This window comes from Anomaloglossus baeobatrachus, chromosome 6 (genome assembly GCF_048569485.1).
Source record: "Anomaloglossus baeobatrachus isolate aAnoBae1 chromosome 6, aAnoBae1.hap1, whole genome shotgun sequence".
NCBI lineage: Eukaryota > Metazoa > Chordata > Amphibia > Anura > Aromobatidae > Anomaloglossus > Anomaloglossus baeobatrachus.
This window is the reverse complement of record NC_134358.1, coordinates 307,254,091-307,272,734: the sequence shown is the minus strand read 5'-3', so window position 1 is coordinate 307,272,734 and position 18,644 is coordinate 307,254,091. Positions and strand designations below refer to the sequence as shown.

The window sequence follows — 18,644 nt, the reverse complement described above, 5'->3', positions numbered from 1 at the left end:
AGAAGGATTTACATTTGTTAGATCTGGTGAGAGCACTCAGAATCTACATTTCCCGCACGGCGCCCCTGCGCCGTTCGGATGCACTCTTTGTCCTTGTCGCTGGTAAGCGCAAAGGGTCGCAGGCTTCTAAGGCTACCCTGGCTCGATGGATCAAAGAACCAATTCTTGAAGCCTACCGTTCTGCTGGGCTTCCGGTTCCATCAGGGCTGAAGGCCCATTCTACCAGAGCCGTGGGTGCGTCCTGGGCATTGCGACACCAGGCTACGGCTCAACAGGTGTGCCAGGCAGCTACCTGGTCGAGTCTGCACACTTTCACCAAACATTATCAGGTGCATACCTATGCTTCGGCGGACGCCAGCCTAGGTAGAAGAGTCCTGCAGGCGGCAGTTGCCTCCCCGTAGGGGAGGGCTGTCTTCGCAGCTCTAACATGAGGTATTTCTTTACCCACCCAGGGACAGCTTTTGGACGTCCCAATCGTCTGGGTCTCCCAATGGAGCGACGAAGAAGAAGGGAATTTTGTTACTTACCGTAAATTCCTTTTCTTCTAGCTCCTATTGGGAGACCCAGCACCCGCCCTGTTGTCCTTCGGGATTTTTGGGTTTTTTCGGGTACACATGTTGTTCATGTTGAACGGTTTTCAGTTCTCCGACGTTACTTCGGAGTGAATTTGTTTAAACCAGTTATTGGCTTTCCTCCTTCTTGCTTTTGCACTAAAACTGGTGAGCCAGTGATCCCACTGGGGGTGTATAGCCAGAAGGGGAGGGGCCTTACACTTTTTAGTGTAATTGCTTTGTGTGGCCTCCGGAGGCAGTGCGTGCTATACACCCAATCGTCTGGGTCTCCCAATAGGAGCTAGAAGAAAAGGAATTTACGGTAAGTAACAAAATTCCCTTCTTTTCCATCGGGATGAATGGACCAGACCTATGACCAATGGGAGAGTAGAAAAGATAGAGAGACTGGGGGGTAGAGAGAGGTTCAAAGGAGAGCAGGGTATTAGTATCAACATTTTCAACTATTTGAAATTCAAACAAATAAGAGTGTGCATCAAGAGGGAGCAAAAAGTGCAGAACCCCTGTAATAACTTCGTGTTTTAAGCTAGCATAAACAGTTATATACAGCAATAGACCCAATCAAAGACCCCTTCTGGGGGGCTCACCTTCAGAGTTCATCTGGAGTTTCTTCGCCGCTTTGCGCCTGGATCTGTGGGTCTTTGGGGTGAGGCTATGCCATGGTGCCGGATCTGGAAGCATTTGTAGTGTAGACGCCGAACGATGAATTTCCAGCTCCGGGTATTTCTCCAATGTGATCCCCAAATCTTCACAGATCCGTCTTATCTCCGCAGAAGTTTTGGCTTGGTAGTGTTTTCCATTAGCAGATATAGCGATGCCAAATGGAAATAACCAGCGGTACGGAAACTGGCGTTGGCGTAACACTGCTGTGAAGGGTTGTAGCAATCTTCTTTTGGTCAGGGTGGTGGAAGCAAGGTCCTGAAAAATCAGAATTTTAGAGCCTTCATGACTTATATACTCCGCTTCTCTGGCTTTTTTAAGAATAAGTTCTTTAATTCGGTAATCCAGGAAGCGGCATATGACATCCCTTGGTGGTTCCCCTTGTTTGGGTCGGGGTCTCAAAGATCTATGAGCTCTTATCAGTTCCAATGTTGGAGCAGGGTCAGAGTCCATCAGGTCAGAGAAGATGCCCTGTAGGGTCGGGATCAAAGCTTCATTTGCTACCGATTCTGGAAGTCCCTTTAATCTGAGATTGTTTTGCCTTTCTCTGTTTTCATGATCTTCCAGAATGGCATGAATTTGATTGATATTATCCTCCTGTTGGTGAAGACAGGAGATGACAGTGTTGGAAGTGGAGGTTAATGTGGCTTGGGCCGCTTCCAGGGATTCCACTCTGTGTCCAATTTGGCCGATTTCTTGTTTAATATCTGATAGCTCCCTTGCCACCGGTTCCAGCGCATTTTTGAGGATCCGTTTTATAAAAGATCTTGAGATGGGGAGACTCTTGCTATTATCAGCACCTTCAGTGTCACTTTCATCGTCATCTATATCTTGTACATCATTAGTAGACATGCTTTGGGGGCTGCCTGTTTTAGCATCAGCTGTATGGAAGTGTTTTTTGAGAAACTTATCGACATCAGCCTGGGTAGTGGATTTAACTGGTCTGGGCAGAGAACTGGCTCGTGCGTTGCCGATTTTGACCATGTTAAAGTCAGACATAAGTGGTATTATGCTTGAGAGAATGAATAGTAGGGGTTAGGCCACTCCGCTCCCTCCAGGTAGCACTGATTTTAGAACATTATACTCCCTCAGAGAGGGGGAAGGAGGCGAGAAGAGAGTGTCTTTATGTTGGAGGTACGACTGTGTGACCCCTCTCTATATCATCTCCACCAAAAGGCCTCTCTTGTAACCTCAGTGCCTGTGATGGTGTATGGAGCCGGAACTTAAGAAATTTTTCTTGCCGCCAGCCAACTTGCCACGTAATGGAAGCCCAGATCTGAGTCGACAGAGCACCCTGCAGTGTGGGGGGGTACAGAGCAACCCCCTATGGCTCTTAATGTCCCTGTGTAGATTTGAGAAGGGGTCCCCTTGAACAGGGTCCGTTCCCCTATCTTCACCCTCCACCAGGCTGAATTCCAGTGCAGGGCAATTTTGTTTGGCGTCTCGCACTCAGCACTGGCCCCTGAGCTCCTGTGAAATCAACCCTCAGCAGCGTGACCTGTCACTGAGCCTTGAGGGGAAGCTATGGAGGGGGACGTCAGGGTGTCGGATGCACGCGGCTGGGTCCGGTCGGCGCTGCAGGCTGGTCCCAGGGCTCCGGTGCGGGGGAGCAGCGGGCGTGTAGCCGGACGACAAGGAAAAACTCACTCACCGCCAAATCTTCTCCCCGGGCACTGCAGAGTCTCCCGAAGCACCGCTCACAGCCGTCGCGAGATCTCCCGCCGCGTCTCAGAAACTCCACGCGGCCTCTCCAGGATCCCCCGCGGCCCGCAGTTCTTTCACTCTGGTCCCGCCGTCTACCAGACTGGTAAGTGACGGGGCTCCCGATCTCAGCAGACCTTCCGGCTTTCACCCGCGGTCTGTGGGACCGTAACGCTGTCTGCCGTCCTCAGGGCCGGGCGGGTGCTCACCTAAGATGGCGGCTGCTCTCCTCCCGTTGCTGCCCGGGACGTCGGGTAAGACTGGTCCGGGACGAGGGGGAGGGTGAGGATCGTCAGGTCTCCTGGTCCCAGTCCGCTCCTCCTGAGCCCACAGGTGATCCCTTTATTTCCTCCGGCGGGTGTCTGCGGCTCTCCGGGACCACGCTTCTCGTGCCTCGCCACCTCCGGTGCCCTGTCTGGCCACAACGTTGGAGGGTCTCCAGAAGGTGCCCCTATGGGTGTAGCCGACAAATAAGGGTCTCTCCTCTCCCGTGGTGTCCTGGGGACCTGGATGGGGGAGCTAGACGGGGATATTTTCCGACGGGGAGCTGGATGTCTGTAGATGGTTCAGGAGCTCCCACATCCACGTCTGCCTCTGACAGCGGCCATTTTGGACCGTCATCTAAGACCTCTTAAACTGGATTTCTTAAGATTAATGGGCCTCAACAAAACCTAAACAGTTTGTGCTCTCTACCTTGGCTTCTAAAATGTGAACAATGAAGCTAGGAAAAAATATGTGTAAATGTGTTAAATGGCCCTATGATAGGAAACAGAGGGTGGTTATTATTAGAAGATACTCTGTTAGTTCACAATCAACAATGGGGTACCACAGGGGCTCAGTATTTGGCCATGTTTTAATATATTTATTATTAAATTAGTTGAGGGCATACAGAATATAATTATTCCAAGCTTTGCAAGGTAAAAAACACAGATGACTTTAGTTTAATGCCACAGAGGGATTTGGGGAAACTGGACACTGGCTGAGAAATGGCAAATTAGGTTTAACTTAGATAAATGTAAAGTCCTGCTTTGGGGGAAACAAAAATCAAAATGTACAATTATGCACTAAGTGACACAATGCTGGGTAAAGCTGTCACTGACGAAGTATATTGGTGAACAGCAAACTCTACTTTAGTGACTAGTGACAGAAAGCTGCTGCCATTTCAAATCAAATCATATGATACATATGAAGAGGTATGGATGCTCATGACAAGAAAAAGACTGTTCTAAACTATTGTGGGGGCATGTTCTTTTCTCCCCTACATACTGCTGTCACCTTATGATTAGAGAACATCATACAGGAGAAGAAATTCACAATCCCCAGTGAAAAATCTGTGGTAATACCACCTTGGACTTATAATATAACCTAAACATTACAAGCTAATAGGGTATCTCCGTAACGGAGAGAAAAAATTAAAAAATAAAAAGTACAATTTACTCAGCTCTACAACCACTATGTGATATGGCCAGTTTAATGTTCTCAAACTGGTAAAAAGTCTTATTGCTATGTTCAGATCTATGAATGGACAGTACAGAGATCTTTCAAATAACTTTTTTACACCTAGGCCTGTGATGATGACAAATTTTGAGGCTAAAGTAAAATTTTAGGCAAAAGAAAACCCTATATTTTTTCATTTTCATAGCCCAATCTTATAAAATTCTGTGATCTTATTTGTGTCCTCAGAATGCCTCTAGATGAATAGGTTATGAGGTTTAGTTAGCCAAATAAGGTCATTTATAGGTGTTTCTGCTTTTTTTTGGCACCTCCGGGTCTTTGCAAGTGCAACAGTATCCAAATTTGCGTTCTAAAAATTAAATAGCGCTCTTTCCTTTCTGAGTTTTACCATGTGTCCAAATGCTAGTTTTTGACCACATATGGGTTATCAACATTTGGGAGAAATTGTATAACAAATTATGGGGTCCATTTTCTCCTATTATCCCTTGTGAAAATTACAAGCTTTGGGCTAAAACAACATTTCAGTGAAAAAATAATAATTTTCTTGTCACATCCAAATGTTAAAAAGTTCTGTTAAGCAGATATGGGTTCAAAATACTCAAGACACGCCTTGATGATTCCTTGACCGGTCTAGTTTCCAAAATGTGGTCACTTGTGGGTGTTTCTGTTATTTTGCTGCCTTTGGAACTCTACCAATGCCATATGGTGTTTGCAATCTATTTTAGCCAAATTTATGCTCCAAGTAAATTGCGATTCTTCCATTCTGAGTACTGCCGTGCACCCAAACAGCAGTCTTTAACCATATATAAAGTATCGCTGCATTCAGGAGAAATTGTATCAAACATTTTAGGGTCCATTTTCTCCTATTACCCCTTGTGAAAATGAAAAATTTTCAGCTTAGGCAATGTTTTAGTATAAAAAAAAAATAATTCCATTTTGCCTTAATTCCTGTGTAACACCTAAAGAATGAACACATTTCCTACAAGCAGTTTAGAATTTGAGGGGGTACAGCTTTTAAAATATGACATCTGGAGGTTTTCTGATATGTAGACCCCTCAAATTCCCTTCAAAACTAAATAGGTCCATAAAAAATTTCCTTGAAAAATTTCTACTAAATTTTAACCTAACATCGTAATGAAATAAAAGGATGTTTGAAAAATTATACTGACATAAAGTAGACATTTTATTTATTAACTATTTTGTGTTGTATGACTATCTGATTTAAGGATACATTGCATTAAAAGTTTGAAAATCATTAGTTTTTCTACATATTCATCAAATTTCAGATATTTTCACACAAATAAACCTTTAAATCTTATGCACCTAAATTCATAGTTAATATAAAAAACAATGTGTCACGAAAAAAAATCTCAGAATCGCTGACATATATGGAAGCATTCCATTATATTACATATTTAGACCCCGGTCCATCTAGTTCCACCTTCCTCCACCAATTATATATTTTGTCACTAAATCATTTATAAATCGACAATGTTGTAATCATCCAGCCCTTTTTTAAAAGCTGTTATAGTATCTGCCATTACTACCTCTTGTGGTAGGGCGTTCCACAGTCTGACTGCTCTAACTGTAAAGAAACCTTTCCTATTTAGCTGCCGGAATCACCTTTCTTCCACTCGCAGTGAGTGCCCCCTGGTCCTTAGTATTGTCTTTGGAAGGAATAATTAAGGTGCCAGTCTTTTATATTGACCACACATGTATTTATACATGCAATAAGATCTCCTCTGAGACGTCTATTTTCTAAGTTAAACAAATCCAATGTTTCCAACCTCTTTTCATATGGGAGGTCTTCCATTCCTTTCAATAATCTAGTTTCCCGCCTTTGAACGGATCCTGATTCTGGCTTTACATGTAATCTATAGAGGGGTAACAATACGTTGGGATCACGGGATCTAATCTCTCTTTTTATACACCCTAAGATCTTGTTTGCTTTTGCAGCTGCTGCTTGACATTAAGTACAGTGCTGGCCAAAAGTATTGGCACCCCTGCAATTCTGTCAGATAATATTCAGTTTCTTCTTGAAATGATTGCAATCACAAATTCTTTGGTATTATCTTCATTTATTTTGCTCGCAATGAAAAAACACAAAAGAGAATGAAACAGAAATCAAATCATTGATCATTTCACACAAAACTCCAAAAATGGGCCAGACAAAAGTATTGGCACCCTTAGCCTAATACTTGGTTGCACAACCTTTAGCCAAAATAACTGCGAACAACCGCTTCCGGTAACCATCAATGAGTTTCTTACAATGTTATGCTGGAATTTAAGACCATTCATCTTTGGCAAACTGCTCCAGGTCCCTGAGATTTGAAGGGTGCCTTCTCCAAACTCTCCACAGGTGTTCTATGGGATTCAGGTCTGGACTCATTGCTGGCAACTTTAGTAGTCTCCAGTGCTTTTCCTCAAACCATTTTCTAGTGCTTTTTGAAGAGTGTTTTGGGTCATTGTCCTGCTGGAAGACCCATGACCTCTGAGGGAGACCCAGCTTTCTCACACTGGGCCCTACATTATGCTGCAAAATTTGTTGGTAGTCTTCAGACTTCCTACTGCCATGCACACGGTCAAGCAGTCCAGTGCCAGAGGCAGCAAAGCAACCCCCAAAACATCAGGGAACCTCCGCCATGTTTGACTGTAGGGACTGTGTTCTTTTCTTTGAATGCCGCTTTTTTTTTCCTGTAAACTCTATGTTGATGGCTTTTCCCTAAAAGCTCTACTTTTGTCTCATCTGACCAGCGAATATTCTTCCAAAACGTTTTAGGCTTTCTCAGGTAAGTTTTGGCAAACTCCAGCCTGGCTTTTTTTATGTCTCGGGGTAAGAAGTGGGGTCTTCCTGGGTATCCTACCATACAGTCCCTTTTCATTCAGACGCCGACGGATAGTACGGGTTGACACTGTTGTACCCTCGGACTGCAGGGCAGCTTGAACTTCTTTGGATGTTAGTCGAGGTTCTTTATCCACCATCCGCACAATCTTGCGTTGAAATCTCTCGTCAATTTTTCTTTTCCTTCCACATCTAGGGAGGTTAGCCACAGTGCCATGGGCTTTAAACTTCTTGATGACACTACGCACCGTAGACACAGGACCTTTCAGGTCTTTGGAGATGGAATTGTAGCCTTGAGATTGCTCATGCTTCCTCACAATGTGGATTCTCAAGTCCTCAGACAGTTCTTTGGTCTTCTTTCTTTTCTCCATGCTCAATGTGGTACACACAAGGACACAGGACAGAGGTTGAGTCAACTTTAATCCATGTCAACTGGCTGCAAGTATGATTTAGTTATTGCCAACACCTGTTAGGTGCCACAGGTAAGTTACAGGTGCTGTTAATTACACAAATTAGAGAAGCATCACATGATTTTTCAAACAGTGCCAATACTTTTGTCCACCTCCTTTTTATGTTTGGTGTGGAATTATATCCAATTTGGCTTTATGACAATTTTTTTTATTTTTTTTTCATTGAAGACAAATTAAATGAAGATAATAATACCAAAGAATTTGTGATTGCAATCATTTTCAAGAATAAACTGAGTATTATCTAACAGAATTGCAGGGGTGCCAATACTTTTGGCCAGCACTGTACTACTGAGTTCAAGGACATACCGCTGCGCTTATCAGTCTAAGGGGGTTGTATAAATTAGGGTTTACATGAATCCTAAGAGCCACTGTGGGGAAGTGTGACGCCCTGGACAAGCCAGGGGTCACAGGTAATGACATCACCACACCCTACACCCCGGTTGGGCACATCTAAGCTAGACCCAAGAAGCCCTTGTTGCCATCCTCCAGGGGATGGTGTTCACACCAGGGGGTTGGCCCCACCCACCGAGGAGATCACAGTCCTGGAGGAGGGAAAAGAGACCAGTTTAGTGTTGGACGGGAGAGTGTGAGGAGTAAAGTGGAGTGGAGAAACTAACTGAGAGCGTCCGGGTGTGTGCCCCGGACAGAGACAGCAAGGTTAGCAGACGGCGGTGACCGTCTGCAGGAGTGGCCTATCGGAGTTGCTGTAAGGACCGTGGACGGGTGGTGGCCCGGCGGTACCGGACCGGTACACAAGGAGAAGCCAGCACCATTGGCAGGGGCCTTTCGGATCACGGCAAGGCTAGGAGTCGCCGTGAATTTGCCAAATCCGTCAGTGAAGGGGACCTCCGGGTTTCCAAACAACTAAGTCCCGATAGAAGGCAACAGTCCAACCGTATGAGAGAGACACCGCCACCGCCAAGGCACCAGTTTCTCAGGGCCAGCGCCTGCGGGCAAAGAGGGGCTCCTCCGGCCCATATCCAAGTCGGGGAGCGGGTTACCGGTGGGAACCCATTGGAACCAACAGAAGTACTAGGTGCAGGGAAAGAGACAGTCACCGTTAACTACCGGGGAAAAGCAAAAGCAGCCGTCCGTGGGAACTGTCTTTCCAGCCGTGTGTTTTACTGAGAACTGTGTCATCGTCTCAGGCTGAGTGAGTACCACCGTGCCGTGCGGCACAGCGCTGCCCCCCCGCGACACTGCACCTCACCAGGCCCCGCACCCGGCCTGTCATCACTCATCCTCCACCCCATCACTGGGCCCCGGGACAACCAACCCCTACCCACGGAGGGGAGAACTAACAACTCTGCTGCTCCCTGTCACCGCTCCCGGGATCCCCATACAGAGCAGCGGTGGTGTCACCAAAAATCACCACAAACCGTGGGTGGCGTCACGGACAATATCCCCAAACCCAAACCACCCCTTTTCACTCACGGGCGAGGAGCGCCGCTCGAGTCCCCGGGATCCGGCCCATCGCTCGAGCCACCGAGCAGCAGCAGCCGCAGCAGCCGCGGCAGCCGGACCCGAGCAGTGGGAGAGCGCAGCGTCCCCTCCTCCGCCCGCGACAGAAGCTAATAGGAAGAGGGTACCATAAAGGAATTTGTATAATTAGGGATCACATTAGCCAGAGGGTAAATCTAAGACTAAATAGTTACAGTATACACCATATACAAAGTGGTATAGGCTTATTTGTACATCACATGTGATGCTGGAGACTGGCATGGTACAGCATCAGCCTTCACTAAAGGCTGGTAAGTGAATGGTGTGGCACACTGTCCAGGGTAAGATCCACTGTTGAAGGGATAGGCGGCAGGTAGTTCCACCAATCCTGCTGAGTGGGTAAAGTGGTTCGCGGTCCCAGGATGGACTGAGCTTTGGGGAAGGTGCCAGGTACGGAATGCTGTTCGAGTCTATCCCGACACAGGAAGGAGAATCCCTGTTCTGCTAGGTGCGATGTTGCTGCTAGGACACCTCAGCCTTTGTCACCCCCAGCAATATGGCAAGACACAGGATGCGAAGTTTGTAGGAGCTCGGGCCAGGTACGTGGCACCTTCCCCGAGGCTCAGTCCATCTGGCTCAACAAGATGGGTGGAACTCCCTATGGCCTATACCTTTCAACAGTGGATCTTTGCCTCGACTGTGTGCCAGACCATTCACTTAAGAGCCACTTGGGTAAGCCTGATACTGTACCACGCCAGTCTCCAGCATCACATGTGATGCTCAAGTAAGCTTATACCATTTTTCCCTACACATTTAATCATCTAAGTAAATCATTAGCTAGCTGTGCTTTATGTTTTCTTAAAATATAAGTATGTTATCAAAAATATTAGGTACAATACCTCTCTCAATAGAAACTTTTGGTTTTCAGGCACATTTTGCGCATTCTCTCGACATGAGGATATTGTGAAGATGTCAGAGGCTTGAACTGTCGATACACAACCATCAGGCTGACGTGTGTTGTATCTGATCTTATTATCAGAGGTGTATTCAAAAAACTAAAAAACATTATAAAAAATATATTATTTCCTTTGCAACGTGAAATGTTCACATTTTTTCATAGAAGTAAATGAGAAACGTATCCTTTATGCTTTTACCATGTAGTCAGAAGTACATTTTCTATCTTGATATACATTGGGTATGGAAAGTATTCAGACCCCTTTAAATTTTTCACTCTGTTTCATTGCAGCAATTTGGTAAATTCAAAAAAGTTCATTTTTGTCTCATTAATATACACTCTGCACCCCATCTTGACAGAAAAAATACCAGAAATGTAGAATTTTTTGCAAATTTATTAAACAAGAATAACTGAAATATCACATGGTCATAAGTATTCAGACCCTTTTCTCAGACACTCATATTTAAGTCACATGCTGTCCATTTCCTTGTGATCCTCATTGAGGTACTTCTACTCCTTAAGACCTCACAGCTCACAGTGCATGTCAGACCAAATGAGAATCATGAGGTCAAAGAAACTGCCCAAGGAGCTCAGAGACAGAATTGTGGCAAAGCACAGATCTGGTCAAGGTTACAAAATAATTTCTGCAATACTCAAGGATCCTAAGAGCACAGTGACCTCCATAATCCTTAAATGGAAGAATTTTTGGACCACCACAACTCTTCCTAGACCTGGCCATCCAGCCAAACTGAGCAATTGTAGGAGAAGAGCCTTGGTGAGAGAGGTAAAGAAGAACCCCAAGATCACTGTGGCTGAGCTACAGAGATGCAGTAGGGAGATGGAAGAGAGTTCCACATAGTTGACTATCACTGCAGCTCTCCACCAGTCAGGCATTTAGGCAGCGTGGCCCGATAGAAGCCTCTCCTCAGTGCAAGACATATGAAAGCCCGCATAGAGTTTGCAAAAAAACACGTGAAGGACTCCCAGACTATGAGGATTAAGATTCTCTGGTCTGATGAGATGAAGATAGAACTTTTTGGTGATAATTCTAAGCAGAATGTGTGGAAAAACCCAAGCACTGCTCATCGCCTGCCCAATACAATCCCAACAGGGAAACATGGTGGTGGCAGCATCATGCTATGGGGGTGTTTTTCAACTACAGGGACAGGACGACTGGTTGCAATTGAAGGAAAGATGAATGCGGACAAGTACAGAGATATCCTGGAAAAAACCTCTTCCAGAGTGCTCTGGACCTCAGACTTGGTTGAAGGTTCACCTTCCAAGACAATGACCCTAAGCACACAGCTAAAATACCAAAGGAGTGGCTTCAGAAAAACTCTGTGACCATTCTTGACTGGCCCAGCTAGAGGCCTGACCTAAACCCAATTGAGCATCTCTGGAGAGACCTGAAAATGGCTGTCCACCAATGTTCACCATCCAACCTGACTGAACTGGAGAGGATCTGCAAGGAAGAATGGCAGAGAATCCCCAAATCCAGGTGTGAAAAACTTGTTGCATCATTCCCAAGAAGACTCATGGCTGTACTAGCTCAAAAGGGTGCTTCTACTCAATACTGAGCAACGGGTCTAAATACTTATAACCATGTGATATTTCAGCTTTCCTTGTTTAATAATTTCTACATTTCTCGGGTTTTTTTCTGTCAAGATGGGGTGCAGAGTGTATTTTAATGAGAAAAAAATGAACTTTTTTGAATTTATCAAATGGCTGCAAAGAAACAAAGAGTGACAAATTTAAAGGGGTCTGAATACTTTCCGTATGCACTGTATGTACAATCATGTCCGAAAGTGTTGTCACTCTTTAAATTTTTCCAGAACATGAAGTATTTCTCCCAGAAAATTGTTGCAATTACGCATATTTTGTCATACACGTTTATTTGCTTCATGTGTATTGGAACAATATAAAAAAACAGAGAAAAAATGCAAATTAAGCATAATTTCATGCAAGACCCCCGAAAATGGGATGGACAAAAATGTTGGTACCCTCAACTTAATATTTGGTTGCAGACCCTTTGAAATAAATAACTGCAATCAATTACTTCCTCAAATCAACAAGCTTCTTACACTTCTCAACTGGAATTTTGGACCTCTCTTCTTATGCAAATTACCCCAGGTCTGTCATATAAAGATGAAATTAACATCTGAATGTAAGGAATAGATCTAAGCAACAGAATGTGTGAAAAAGATATGGGTATACCAATACTGTAGATAAAGACTGCCCATGAGTCATCAGTGTGATGCAGCAACAAAAAAGGTATATAGTTAGGCTACATGTGCACGCTGCGGTTTTTTTGTCACTTTTTTGGTGCAGTTTTGTTGTCAGAAAGTTCTCACTTTTTACTTCCCAGCAAAGTCTATGAAAATTCATATTTGCTGTGCACACATTGCAGTTTTTTTGTCTGCAGTTTGTCATAAACCTCTGACAAAAACGGCAGCATATTCATTCTTTTTGCGTTTTATTCTTGCGTTTCTCACTAGTAATGGGAGGGCTCGCAAATCAATGCCCTGTTGACTCTGATTTGGCGGGGGATTGATCCCTGGTATCTGGCTGTAAATTCAGACAGAAACGGAGCAGCGAGGTTAGCCGTGGCACCATAGCTGAGAGTTCCCACGGTACTGCACCTGTGAACACAGGTAACCTGACCACAGGGGACCTCAATGAACTCAGGTGAGGTCACTGAAGTCACCTGAGGTCAAGTTACCTCTGGTCATAGGTACAGGACTGTGGGAACCTCTAGCTGTGGCGCCGCAACTAACCTGAGTGACGTCACCGCAGGTCGCTACGTCTCTGCCTGAATTTACAGCGTGCGGCCACATACCATGATCACGCGCTGTGATTCAAATGTAGCAGAGCTATAATCACCGTAGGAACTTGTGTGGATTATGTCAGACCTTCAGGGGTATTTACGGGGTTAATAAAGTGGTGAAAGAGGATATGTGTTTGTATATTAAATAAAGGATTTATTCGGTGTTTGAGTTTATTTCTTTTCACTTACATATTAGTATTGGAGGGGGTCTCAGACACCTCCCATTACTAATCTAGGGCTTAGTGTCAGCTATGAGCTGACATTAACCCCTTATTACCCCAATTGCCACTACATCTGGGCAATCGGGAAGAGCTGGGTAAAATGCTGTGGTTCTGGTTGGCTGCAGGCTGATCTTTTTAGGCGGGGGACGCCCAATAAGCATGGATCTCCCTAGCTTGAGAATACCGGCCCCCAACTGTCTGGCTTTATCTTGGCTGGGAATCAAAATTGGGGGAGGGGGACCGCAAACCGTTTTTTTTTTAATTATTTAAGTGTGAATATATAAAACACGAAAAATGCATTTGTTCTCCTGCCCTTGAGAAAGTCACTGTGGACCGCCTGGTAATACATGGTAAGCTCATGTATTGTTCACCTTATCTACTGACTAATTGGTCTCTATTCCTTTTCTTCTTATCACCGTTCCTGGTGAGCTAAATGGTTATCTGTATTGCATATATGTTTATTTACAATACTCCCAGAAAAGGTCGTATCTTTGGGGGTGTATTCATTCAAGTTGTATACCATTTGTATCTCATGTTTTTCCATCATGCATGTCTGTGCTTTCACTGTCTGACCCGAGTTTCTGGCTGAATCATTAGGATTATATTATTATATTATTCGCTTTAGGGGGCTCTATAGCTCCCAGTCAAATAGAGCATCATCTTTCTATACTCAGTGGTAGATGTGAGATTTTATGATGTATTACACACCATAAAGACAACCAGTGCCAAAGAAAGCAAAACAACCCCAAAATATCTTTGAACCTCCACCATATTTGTCTGTAGGTACTGTGTTCTTTTATTTGCAGGCCTCATTCTATTTTTAGATCAACAATAGAATGTTGTGCTTTACCAAAAAGCTCTATATTGGTCTCATTTGTCCACAAGACTCTTTCCTGTAAGGATTTTGGTTTACTCAAATACATTTAGACAAACTGCAGTCTAGCTTTTTAGGTCTCTTTCAGCTTGGTTTCCTCCTAGGTCTCCTGCCATAGCGTTTGATTTAATTCAAATGTTGATGGACAGTTCGCGTTGACACTGATGCACCCTGAGTCTAGAGAACAGCTTGAATTTGGCCCTGCTTATTCACCAGCTGGGCTATACTGCGTTGCAATCTTTCATCAATTTTTATCTGTAGTCCATGTTCAGGGAGATTAGATACAGTGCCATGGGTTCTAAACTTCTTGCTAATGTTGTGGACCATGGACAAAGGAACATCAAGATCTCTGAAAATGAACTTGTAACCTTGAGATTGGTGATATTTTTCAATAATTTTGGTTCTCAAGTCCTCAGACAGTTCTCTTCTTTTCTATCTGTTGTTCATGCTTAGTATGGTAGAAACAGACACACAAAGCAAATATTCAGTCAATTGCTCCTCTTTTTATCTGGTTTAGGTGTGATTTTTATATTACCAACATCAGTTACTTGACACAGGTGAGTTTAAATGAGCATCAGATGCATGAAACAAATTTGTTTATCCACAATTTTGGAAAGCTGATAACAATTTTGACCTGCTCTTTTTGTGGTTTTGTGTGAAATTATGTCCAACTTGCCTTCTTTTCCTCTGTTTTTGTTTTTTTTTATTCTAATACACACAAAGGAAATAAACATGTGTATGACAATACATTTGTAATTCCATTAAGTTTCTGGAAGAAATACTTAATTTTCTAGAACAATTTAAAGGGTGCCAACACTTTTGGCCATTAATCTAGGTATGAATACATTCTACACAGGAAAAATAGCTAAAATGCCTACAAAGCAATGTATACCTTATATCAAAATGTAATTACAAAAGTAGTGGCTAGAGATGAGTGGACCCGTGGAAGGTCGGTTCAGCGGATTTAACCGGACTTTAGATAAAGTTCGGTTTGGAACCCGGACTTAACCTGAATTCCAATGGAAGTCACTAATTGAACAGTTCAGGTCTCTGCCCACATGCAGACAGACATACACAGAACACTTCCGGGGGAGGGTGGGTTTTTCCTTTTTTTTTTTTTGTTTGGTGCACACTACAACTGATCACGCTGTTGTTACCCCCAGTGAGAGCCATTCAAACACTGCAAGCGGCTCACACTGGTCTGAGCACTGAGTGTACCCGATGACAGCAATGCTCCGAACTCCGAACCTGAACTTTATTTTTTTGTTTGTTTTTTTAAAGCCTATGTTTGGTACATACACTGAACCTCGAGTTCGCTCATCTCAAATAGAGGCATCCATGAGAAACTAGATAGTTTACCTTTAGACATGTGGAAAGAACATCTTGGGGTGAAATATCACATTAATATTAGGAGGCTATTAGACAATAATTGACAAATAACTATGCAGTAATAAACCATGAAATAAATCAAGAATAAAGGTGAAAATAACTAAACAAGAAACAGTAACTACGCTATCACTAACTAATATCCTTCTCATACCTGACTTCGTCCAAATCCATGACAGTGGTACAAAATAATCTTTTCTCCAGTTACTAGTAATTCATTTGAATGATTATAGCCAAAGCAGTAGTTGGCCATTCCTTTATTTTGCAGCTACAAAATGAAAAAAAAATGCATTTTCATCATAATGGAGTAAAAGAGTGTAAGCATTGTTAGGTGGTCAATGTAAAATACAACAGGGGAGATATGTACCGCTGAAATTGTTATCCTCAGTGATGTGAATCCAGAGGTATTGTCCCAGTACTAGGTGCTGAGAGAGTTAAACGGCTTTTAACATGGTTGGGTTTTTGTGAACAGTTAAAGAGATGGGTGGGATGGCTGTTGCTCATTATCGCCACTTTAGGAGTGGTCCAGCAAGGAAAGGTAAGTCCTCTGGAATCACTTGTTGTTCTGTGTATGGAGGTAGAAGACCTCTAGTTCTGTGCTCTCTTTGAAAAGAACTGGACCCTAATTCTGTGTGGCTGGACCCTGCAGAAATATGAACTGATTACGTACTGTTTTGTTTTCTTTATGCCGGAAAGGCTGTTTTGTTTGGGCTGGTTTATGAAGGAAAAAGTTCCTGTGTCTAAAGCTGCAGCTGAGAGAGCTGATCTACTGTAAGGGGTGGACGGACCCCTTACAAGGAGGCGTAGGTTTCCCCCTGAAGATACCCCCGCTGGGGTAGACAAAGACGCTATGTTTATGTTTATATTTGACTGTATTGCACTGAATAGATAGGTTCCCCTAGTGGCCGGGTGGGACGGATGTCCCCATAGAAACAGGACAAGAAAAAGGAGGAGCCGGCAGCAGCAGGGGAAGGGAGAGAGAGAGGAGTGAGAGCTTGGTGGCAGTCGAGTCCGGGACAGGGGAGAAGAACAGAGGGGGCAGGGTGTGGAAGCTTGTTGGACAACTAGCGAAGAAAAAGGAAAAGAAAGAGTGTCCTCTATGGTGAAGCAGGGTTGGGTGGGTCAAGCCTGTAGTAGCCGGAGTGGGAGCCCAGGTGAAGTGGAGTAGCCGGGCACAGCCCCATGAGAGGAGACGACAAGTGAAGTTTTCCCCCCCAGCAGAGGTTGTGAATCGACGCTATCAAATTGTTGCCGTTTTTGTGAAGATTCGTGCAATAAATATGCCTTCTGGTTCATCTGACCTCCGTCTACAGAGTCTTTCTACGTCTGCCAGCATTCTCTGCACCACCACACTCTGCCCCAACAAGCAATCCCCTGTCCCAATAGTGACGGCGGAGCCGGGGGTTAGCCTGGCATACAAAGGGGCCACGACTACAACCCCTGAGGCACCCCCGGCCCCCCGTTACACTACCACAGCATGTAGTAGAAAAAAATCTATGTTAGTCCTCGTTCAGATCCAGAAGTTGTTAACCAGTTTGTTACATTTAACATCCTATCTTTTAAGAGAGCGTTAAACCCCTTCATGACCGGCTGATTTTGCGCTTTCCGGGGGTTTTTTTGCCATTCTTCTACCGAGAAACCTAACTTTTTTATTTTTCAGTCAATATGGTCATGTGAGGGCTCGTATTTTGTGGAATAAGCTGTATTTTAAAATGAAAGCATGAGTTTTACCATATACTGAACTGAAAAACGGCAAAAAAATTCCAAATTCGGAAAATTGCAAAAAAAGTTCAATTGCATTATAGTTTTTGAGATAATTTATTCACTGTGTTCACTATATGGTAAAACTGATGTGTCGGTGTGATGCCTCAGGTCAGTACAAGTTTGTAGACAACAAACATGAATAGGTTTACTTTTATCTAAGGGGTTAAAAAAAATCTGAAGTTTGTCCGAAAAAAGTGGCATACGTTTTGTGCTATTTTCCGCAACCCGTAGCGTTCTCAATTTTTGGGATCTATGACTCAGTGATGGCTTAATTTTTATATCTCGAACTGAAATTTTTAATGGTATCATTTTTGCAAAGCTGCTACGTTTTGATTGCCTGTTATTGCATTTAGTGCAAAATTTGTGGCGAACAAAAACCGTAATTTTGGCATTTGGAATTTTTTTTGTTGCTACGCCGTTTACCGATCAGATTAATTGATGTTATATTTTCATAGATCAGGCGATACCAAATGTGTGTATTTTTTTTTTAACCCTTTAATTTTCAATGAGGCGAAAGAGGGTGATTTGAACTTTTAGGTTTTTTGTTTTTTTAATTTTTTAAAACTTTTTTTAATTTTTTTTTTTTTTTTTTACTAGGTACCCTAGGGGACTATAACGATCAGCTGTCTGATTGCTCTTTCATATCTGCTGATCACAGCTACACAGCTGTGAACATCAGATATGCTCATCTCCTGTCTCACACAGCTTTCAGCTGAGTGAAGCAGTAAGTGAGTCATGTGAGCTACAAGAGTCATCATATGACTCTGTGCTACCATGACAACAACCGGAAGTCATGTGATCACATCATGTGACTTCCCGTAGCGGGCGGTGAGTATGGATCTACCGTTATCACCATTATAATGGCAATGTCACATATTGACAGCACCATTTAAGGGGTTAAAGGAAAGGGCGGATAGCGACTCTGCTCATGCCTAGCAGACACACCTGAGCTGTATAAATCAGCTGAGATGTGCACCAATCTTCCCCTGCTGCCAGCAGCACAAGGGGGAGATTAACACTATGACCGCTAGAACGTAACTGTATTGCCCATGGCCGTTAAGGGGTTAATGACAAAAAATCATATGATTTCAATTTGAGCATAAAGGCCGCTTTACACGCTGCGATATCGTTACCGATATCGCTAGCATGCGTACCTGCCCCCATCGGTTGTGCGACACAGGCATATCGCTGCCCGTGGCACACAACATCGCGCAGACCCCCTCACACTACTTACCTGTCTACGTCTCTGTGACCGGCGAACCGCCTCCTTTCTAAGGGGGTGGTTCATTCGGCGTCACAGTGACGTCACTAAGCGGCCGCCTAATCAAAGCGGAGGTGCTGAAATGAGCGGGACGTAACATCCCACCCACTTCCTTCCTTCTTCATTGCTGGCGGGACGCAGGTAAGGAGAGGTTCCTCGTTCCTGCGGTGTCACACATAGCGATGTGGGCTGCCGCAGGAACGACGAACAACATCATTACTG

The 18,644-nt window shown here is 44.0% G+C and overlaps 1 protein-coding gene across 1 annotated transcript in view; it reads right to left on the bottom strand.

Annotated features, from left to right (window-relative positions):
* LOC142244313 (polypeptide N-acetylgalactosaminyltransferase 12-like) overlaps positions 1-18,644 on the bottom strand; it is a 105,575-nt gene that overhangs the window by 24,381 nt on the left and 62,550 nt on the right. Inside the window, exons 4-5 of the mRNA XM_075316525.1 lie at positions 15,552-15,665; positions 10,037-10,192 (exon numbers count right to left, since the gene is read on the bottom strand). Coding sequence (XP_075172640.1) covers positions 10,037-10,192; positions 15,552-15,665 — 270 coding nt within the window. The remainder of the gene's footprint in view (positions 1-10,036; positions 10,193-15,551; positions 15,666-18,644) is intronic.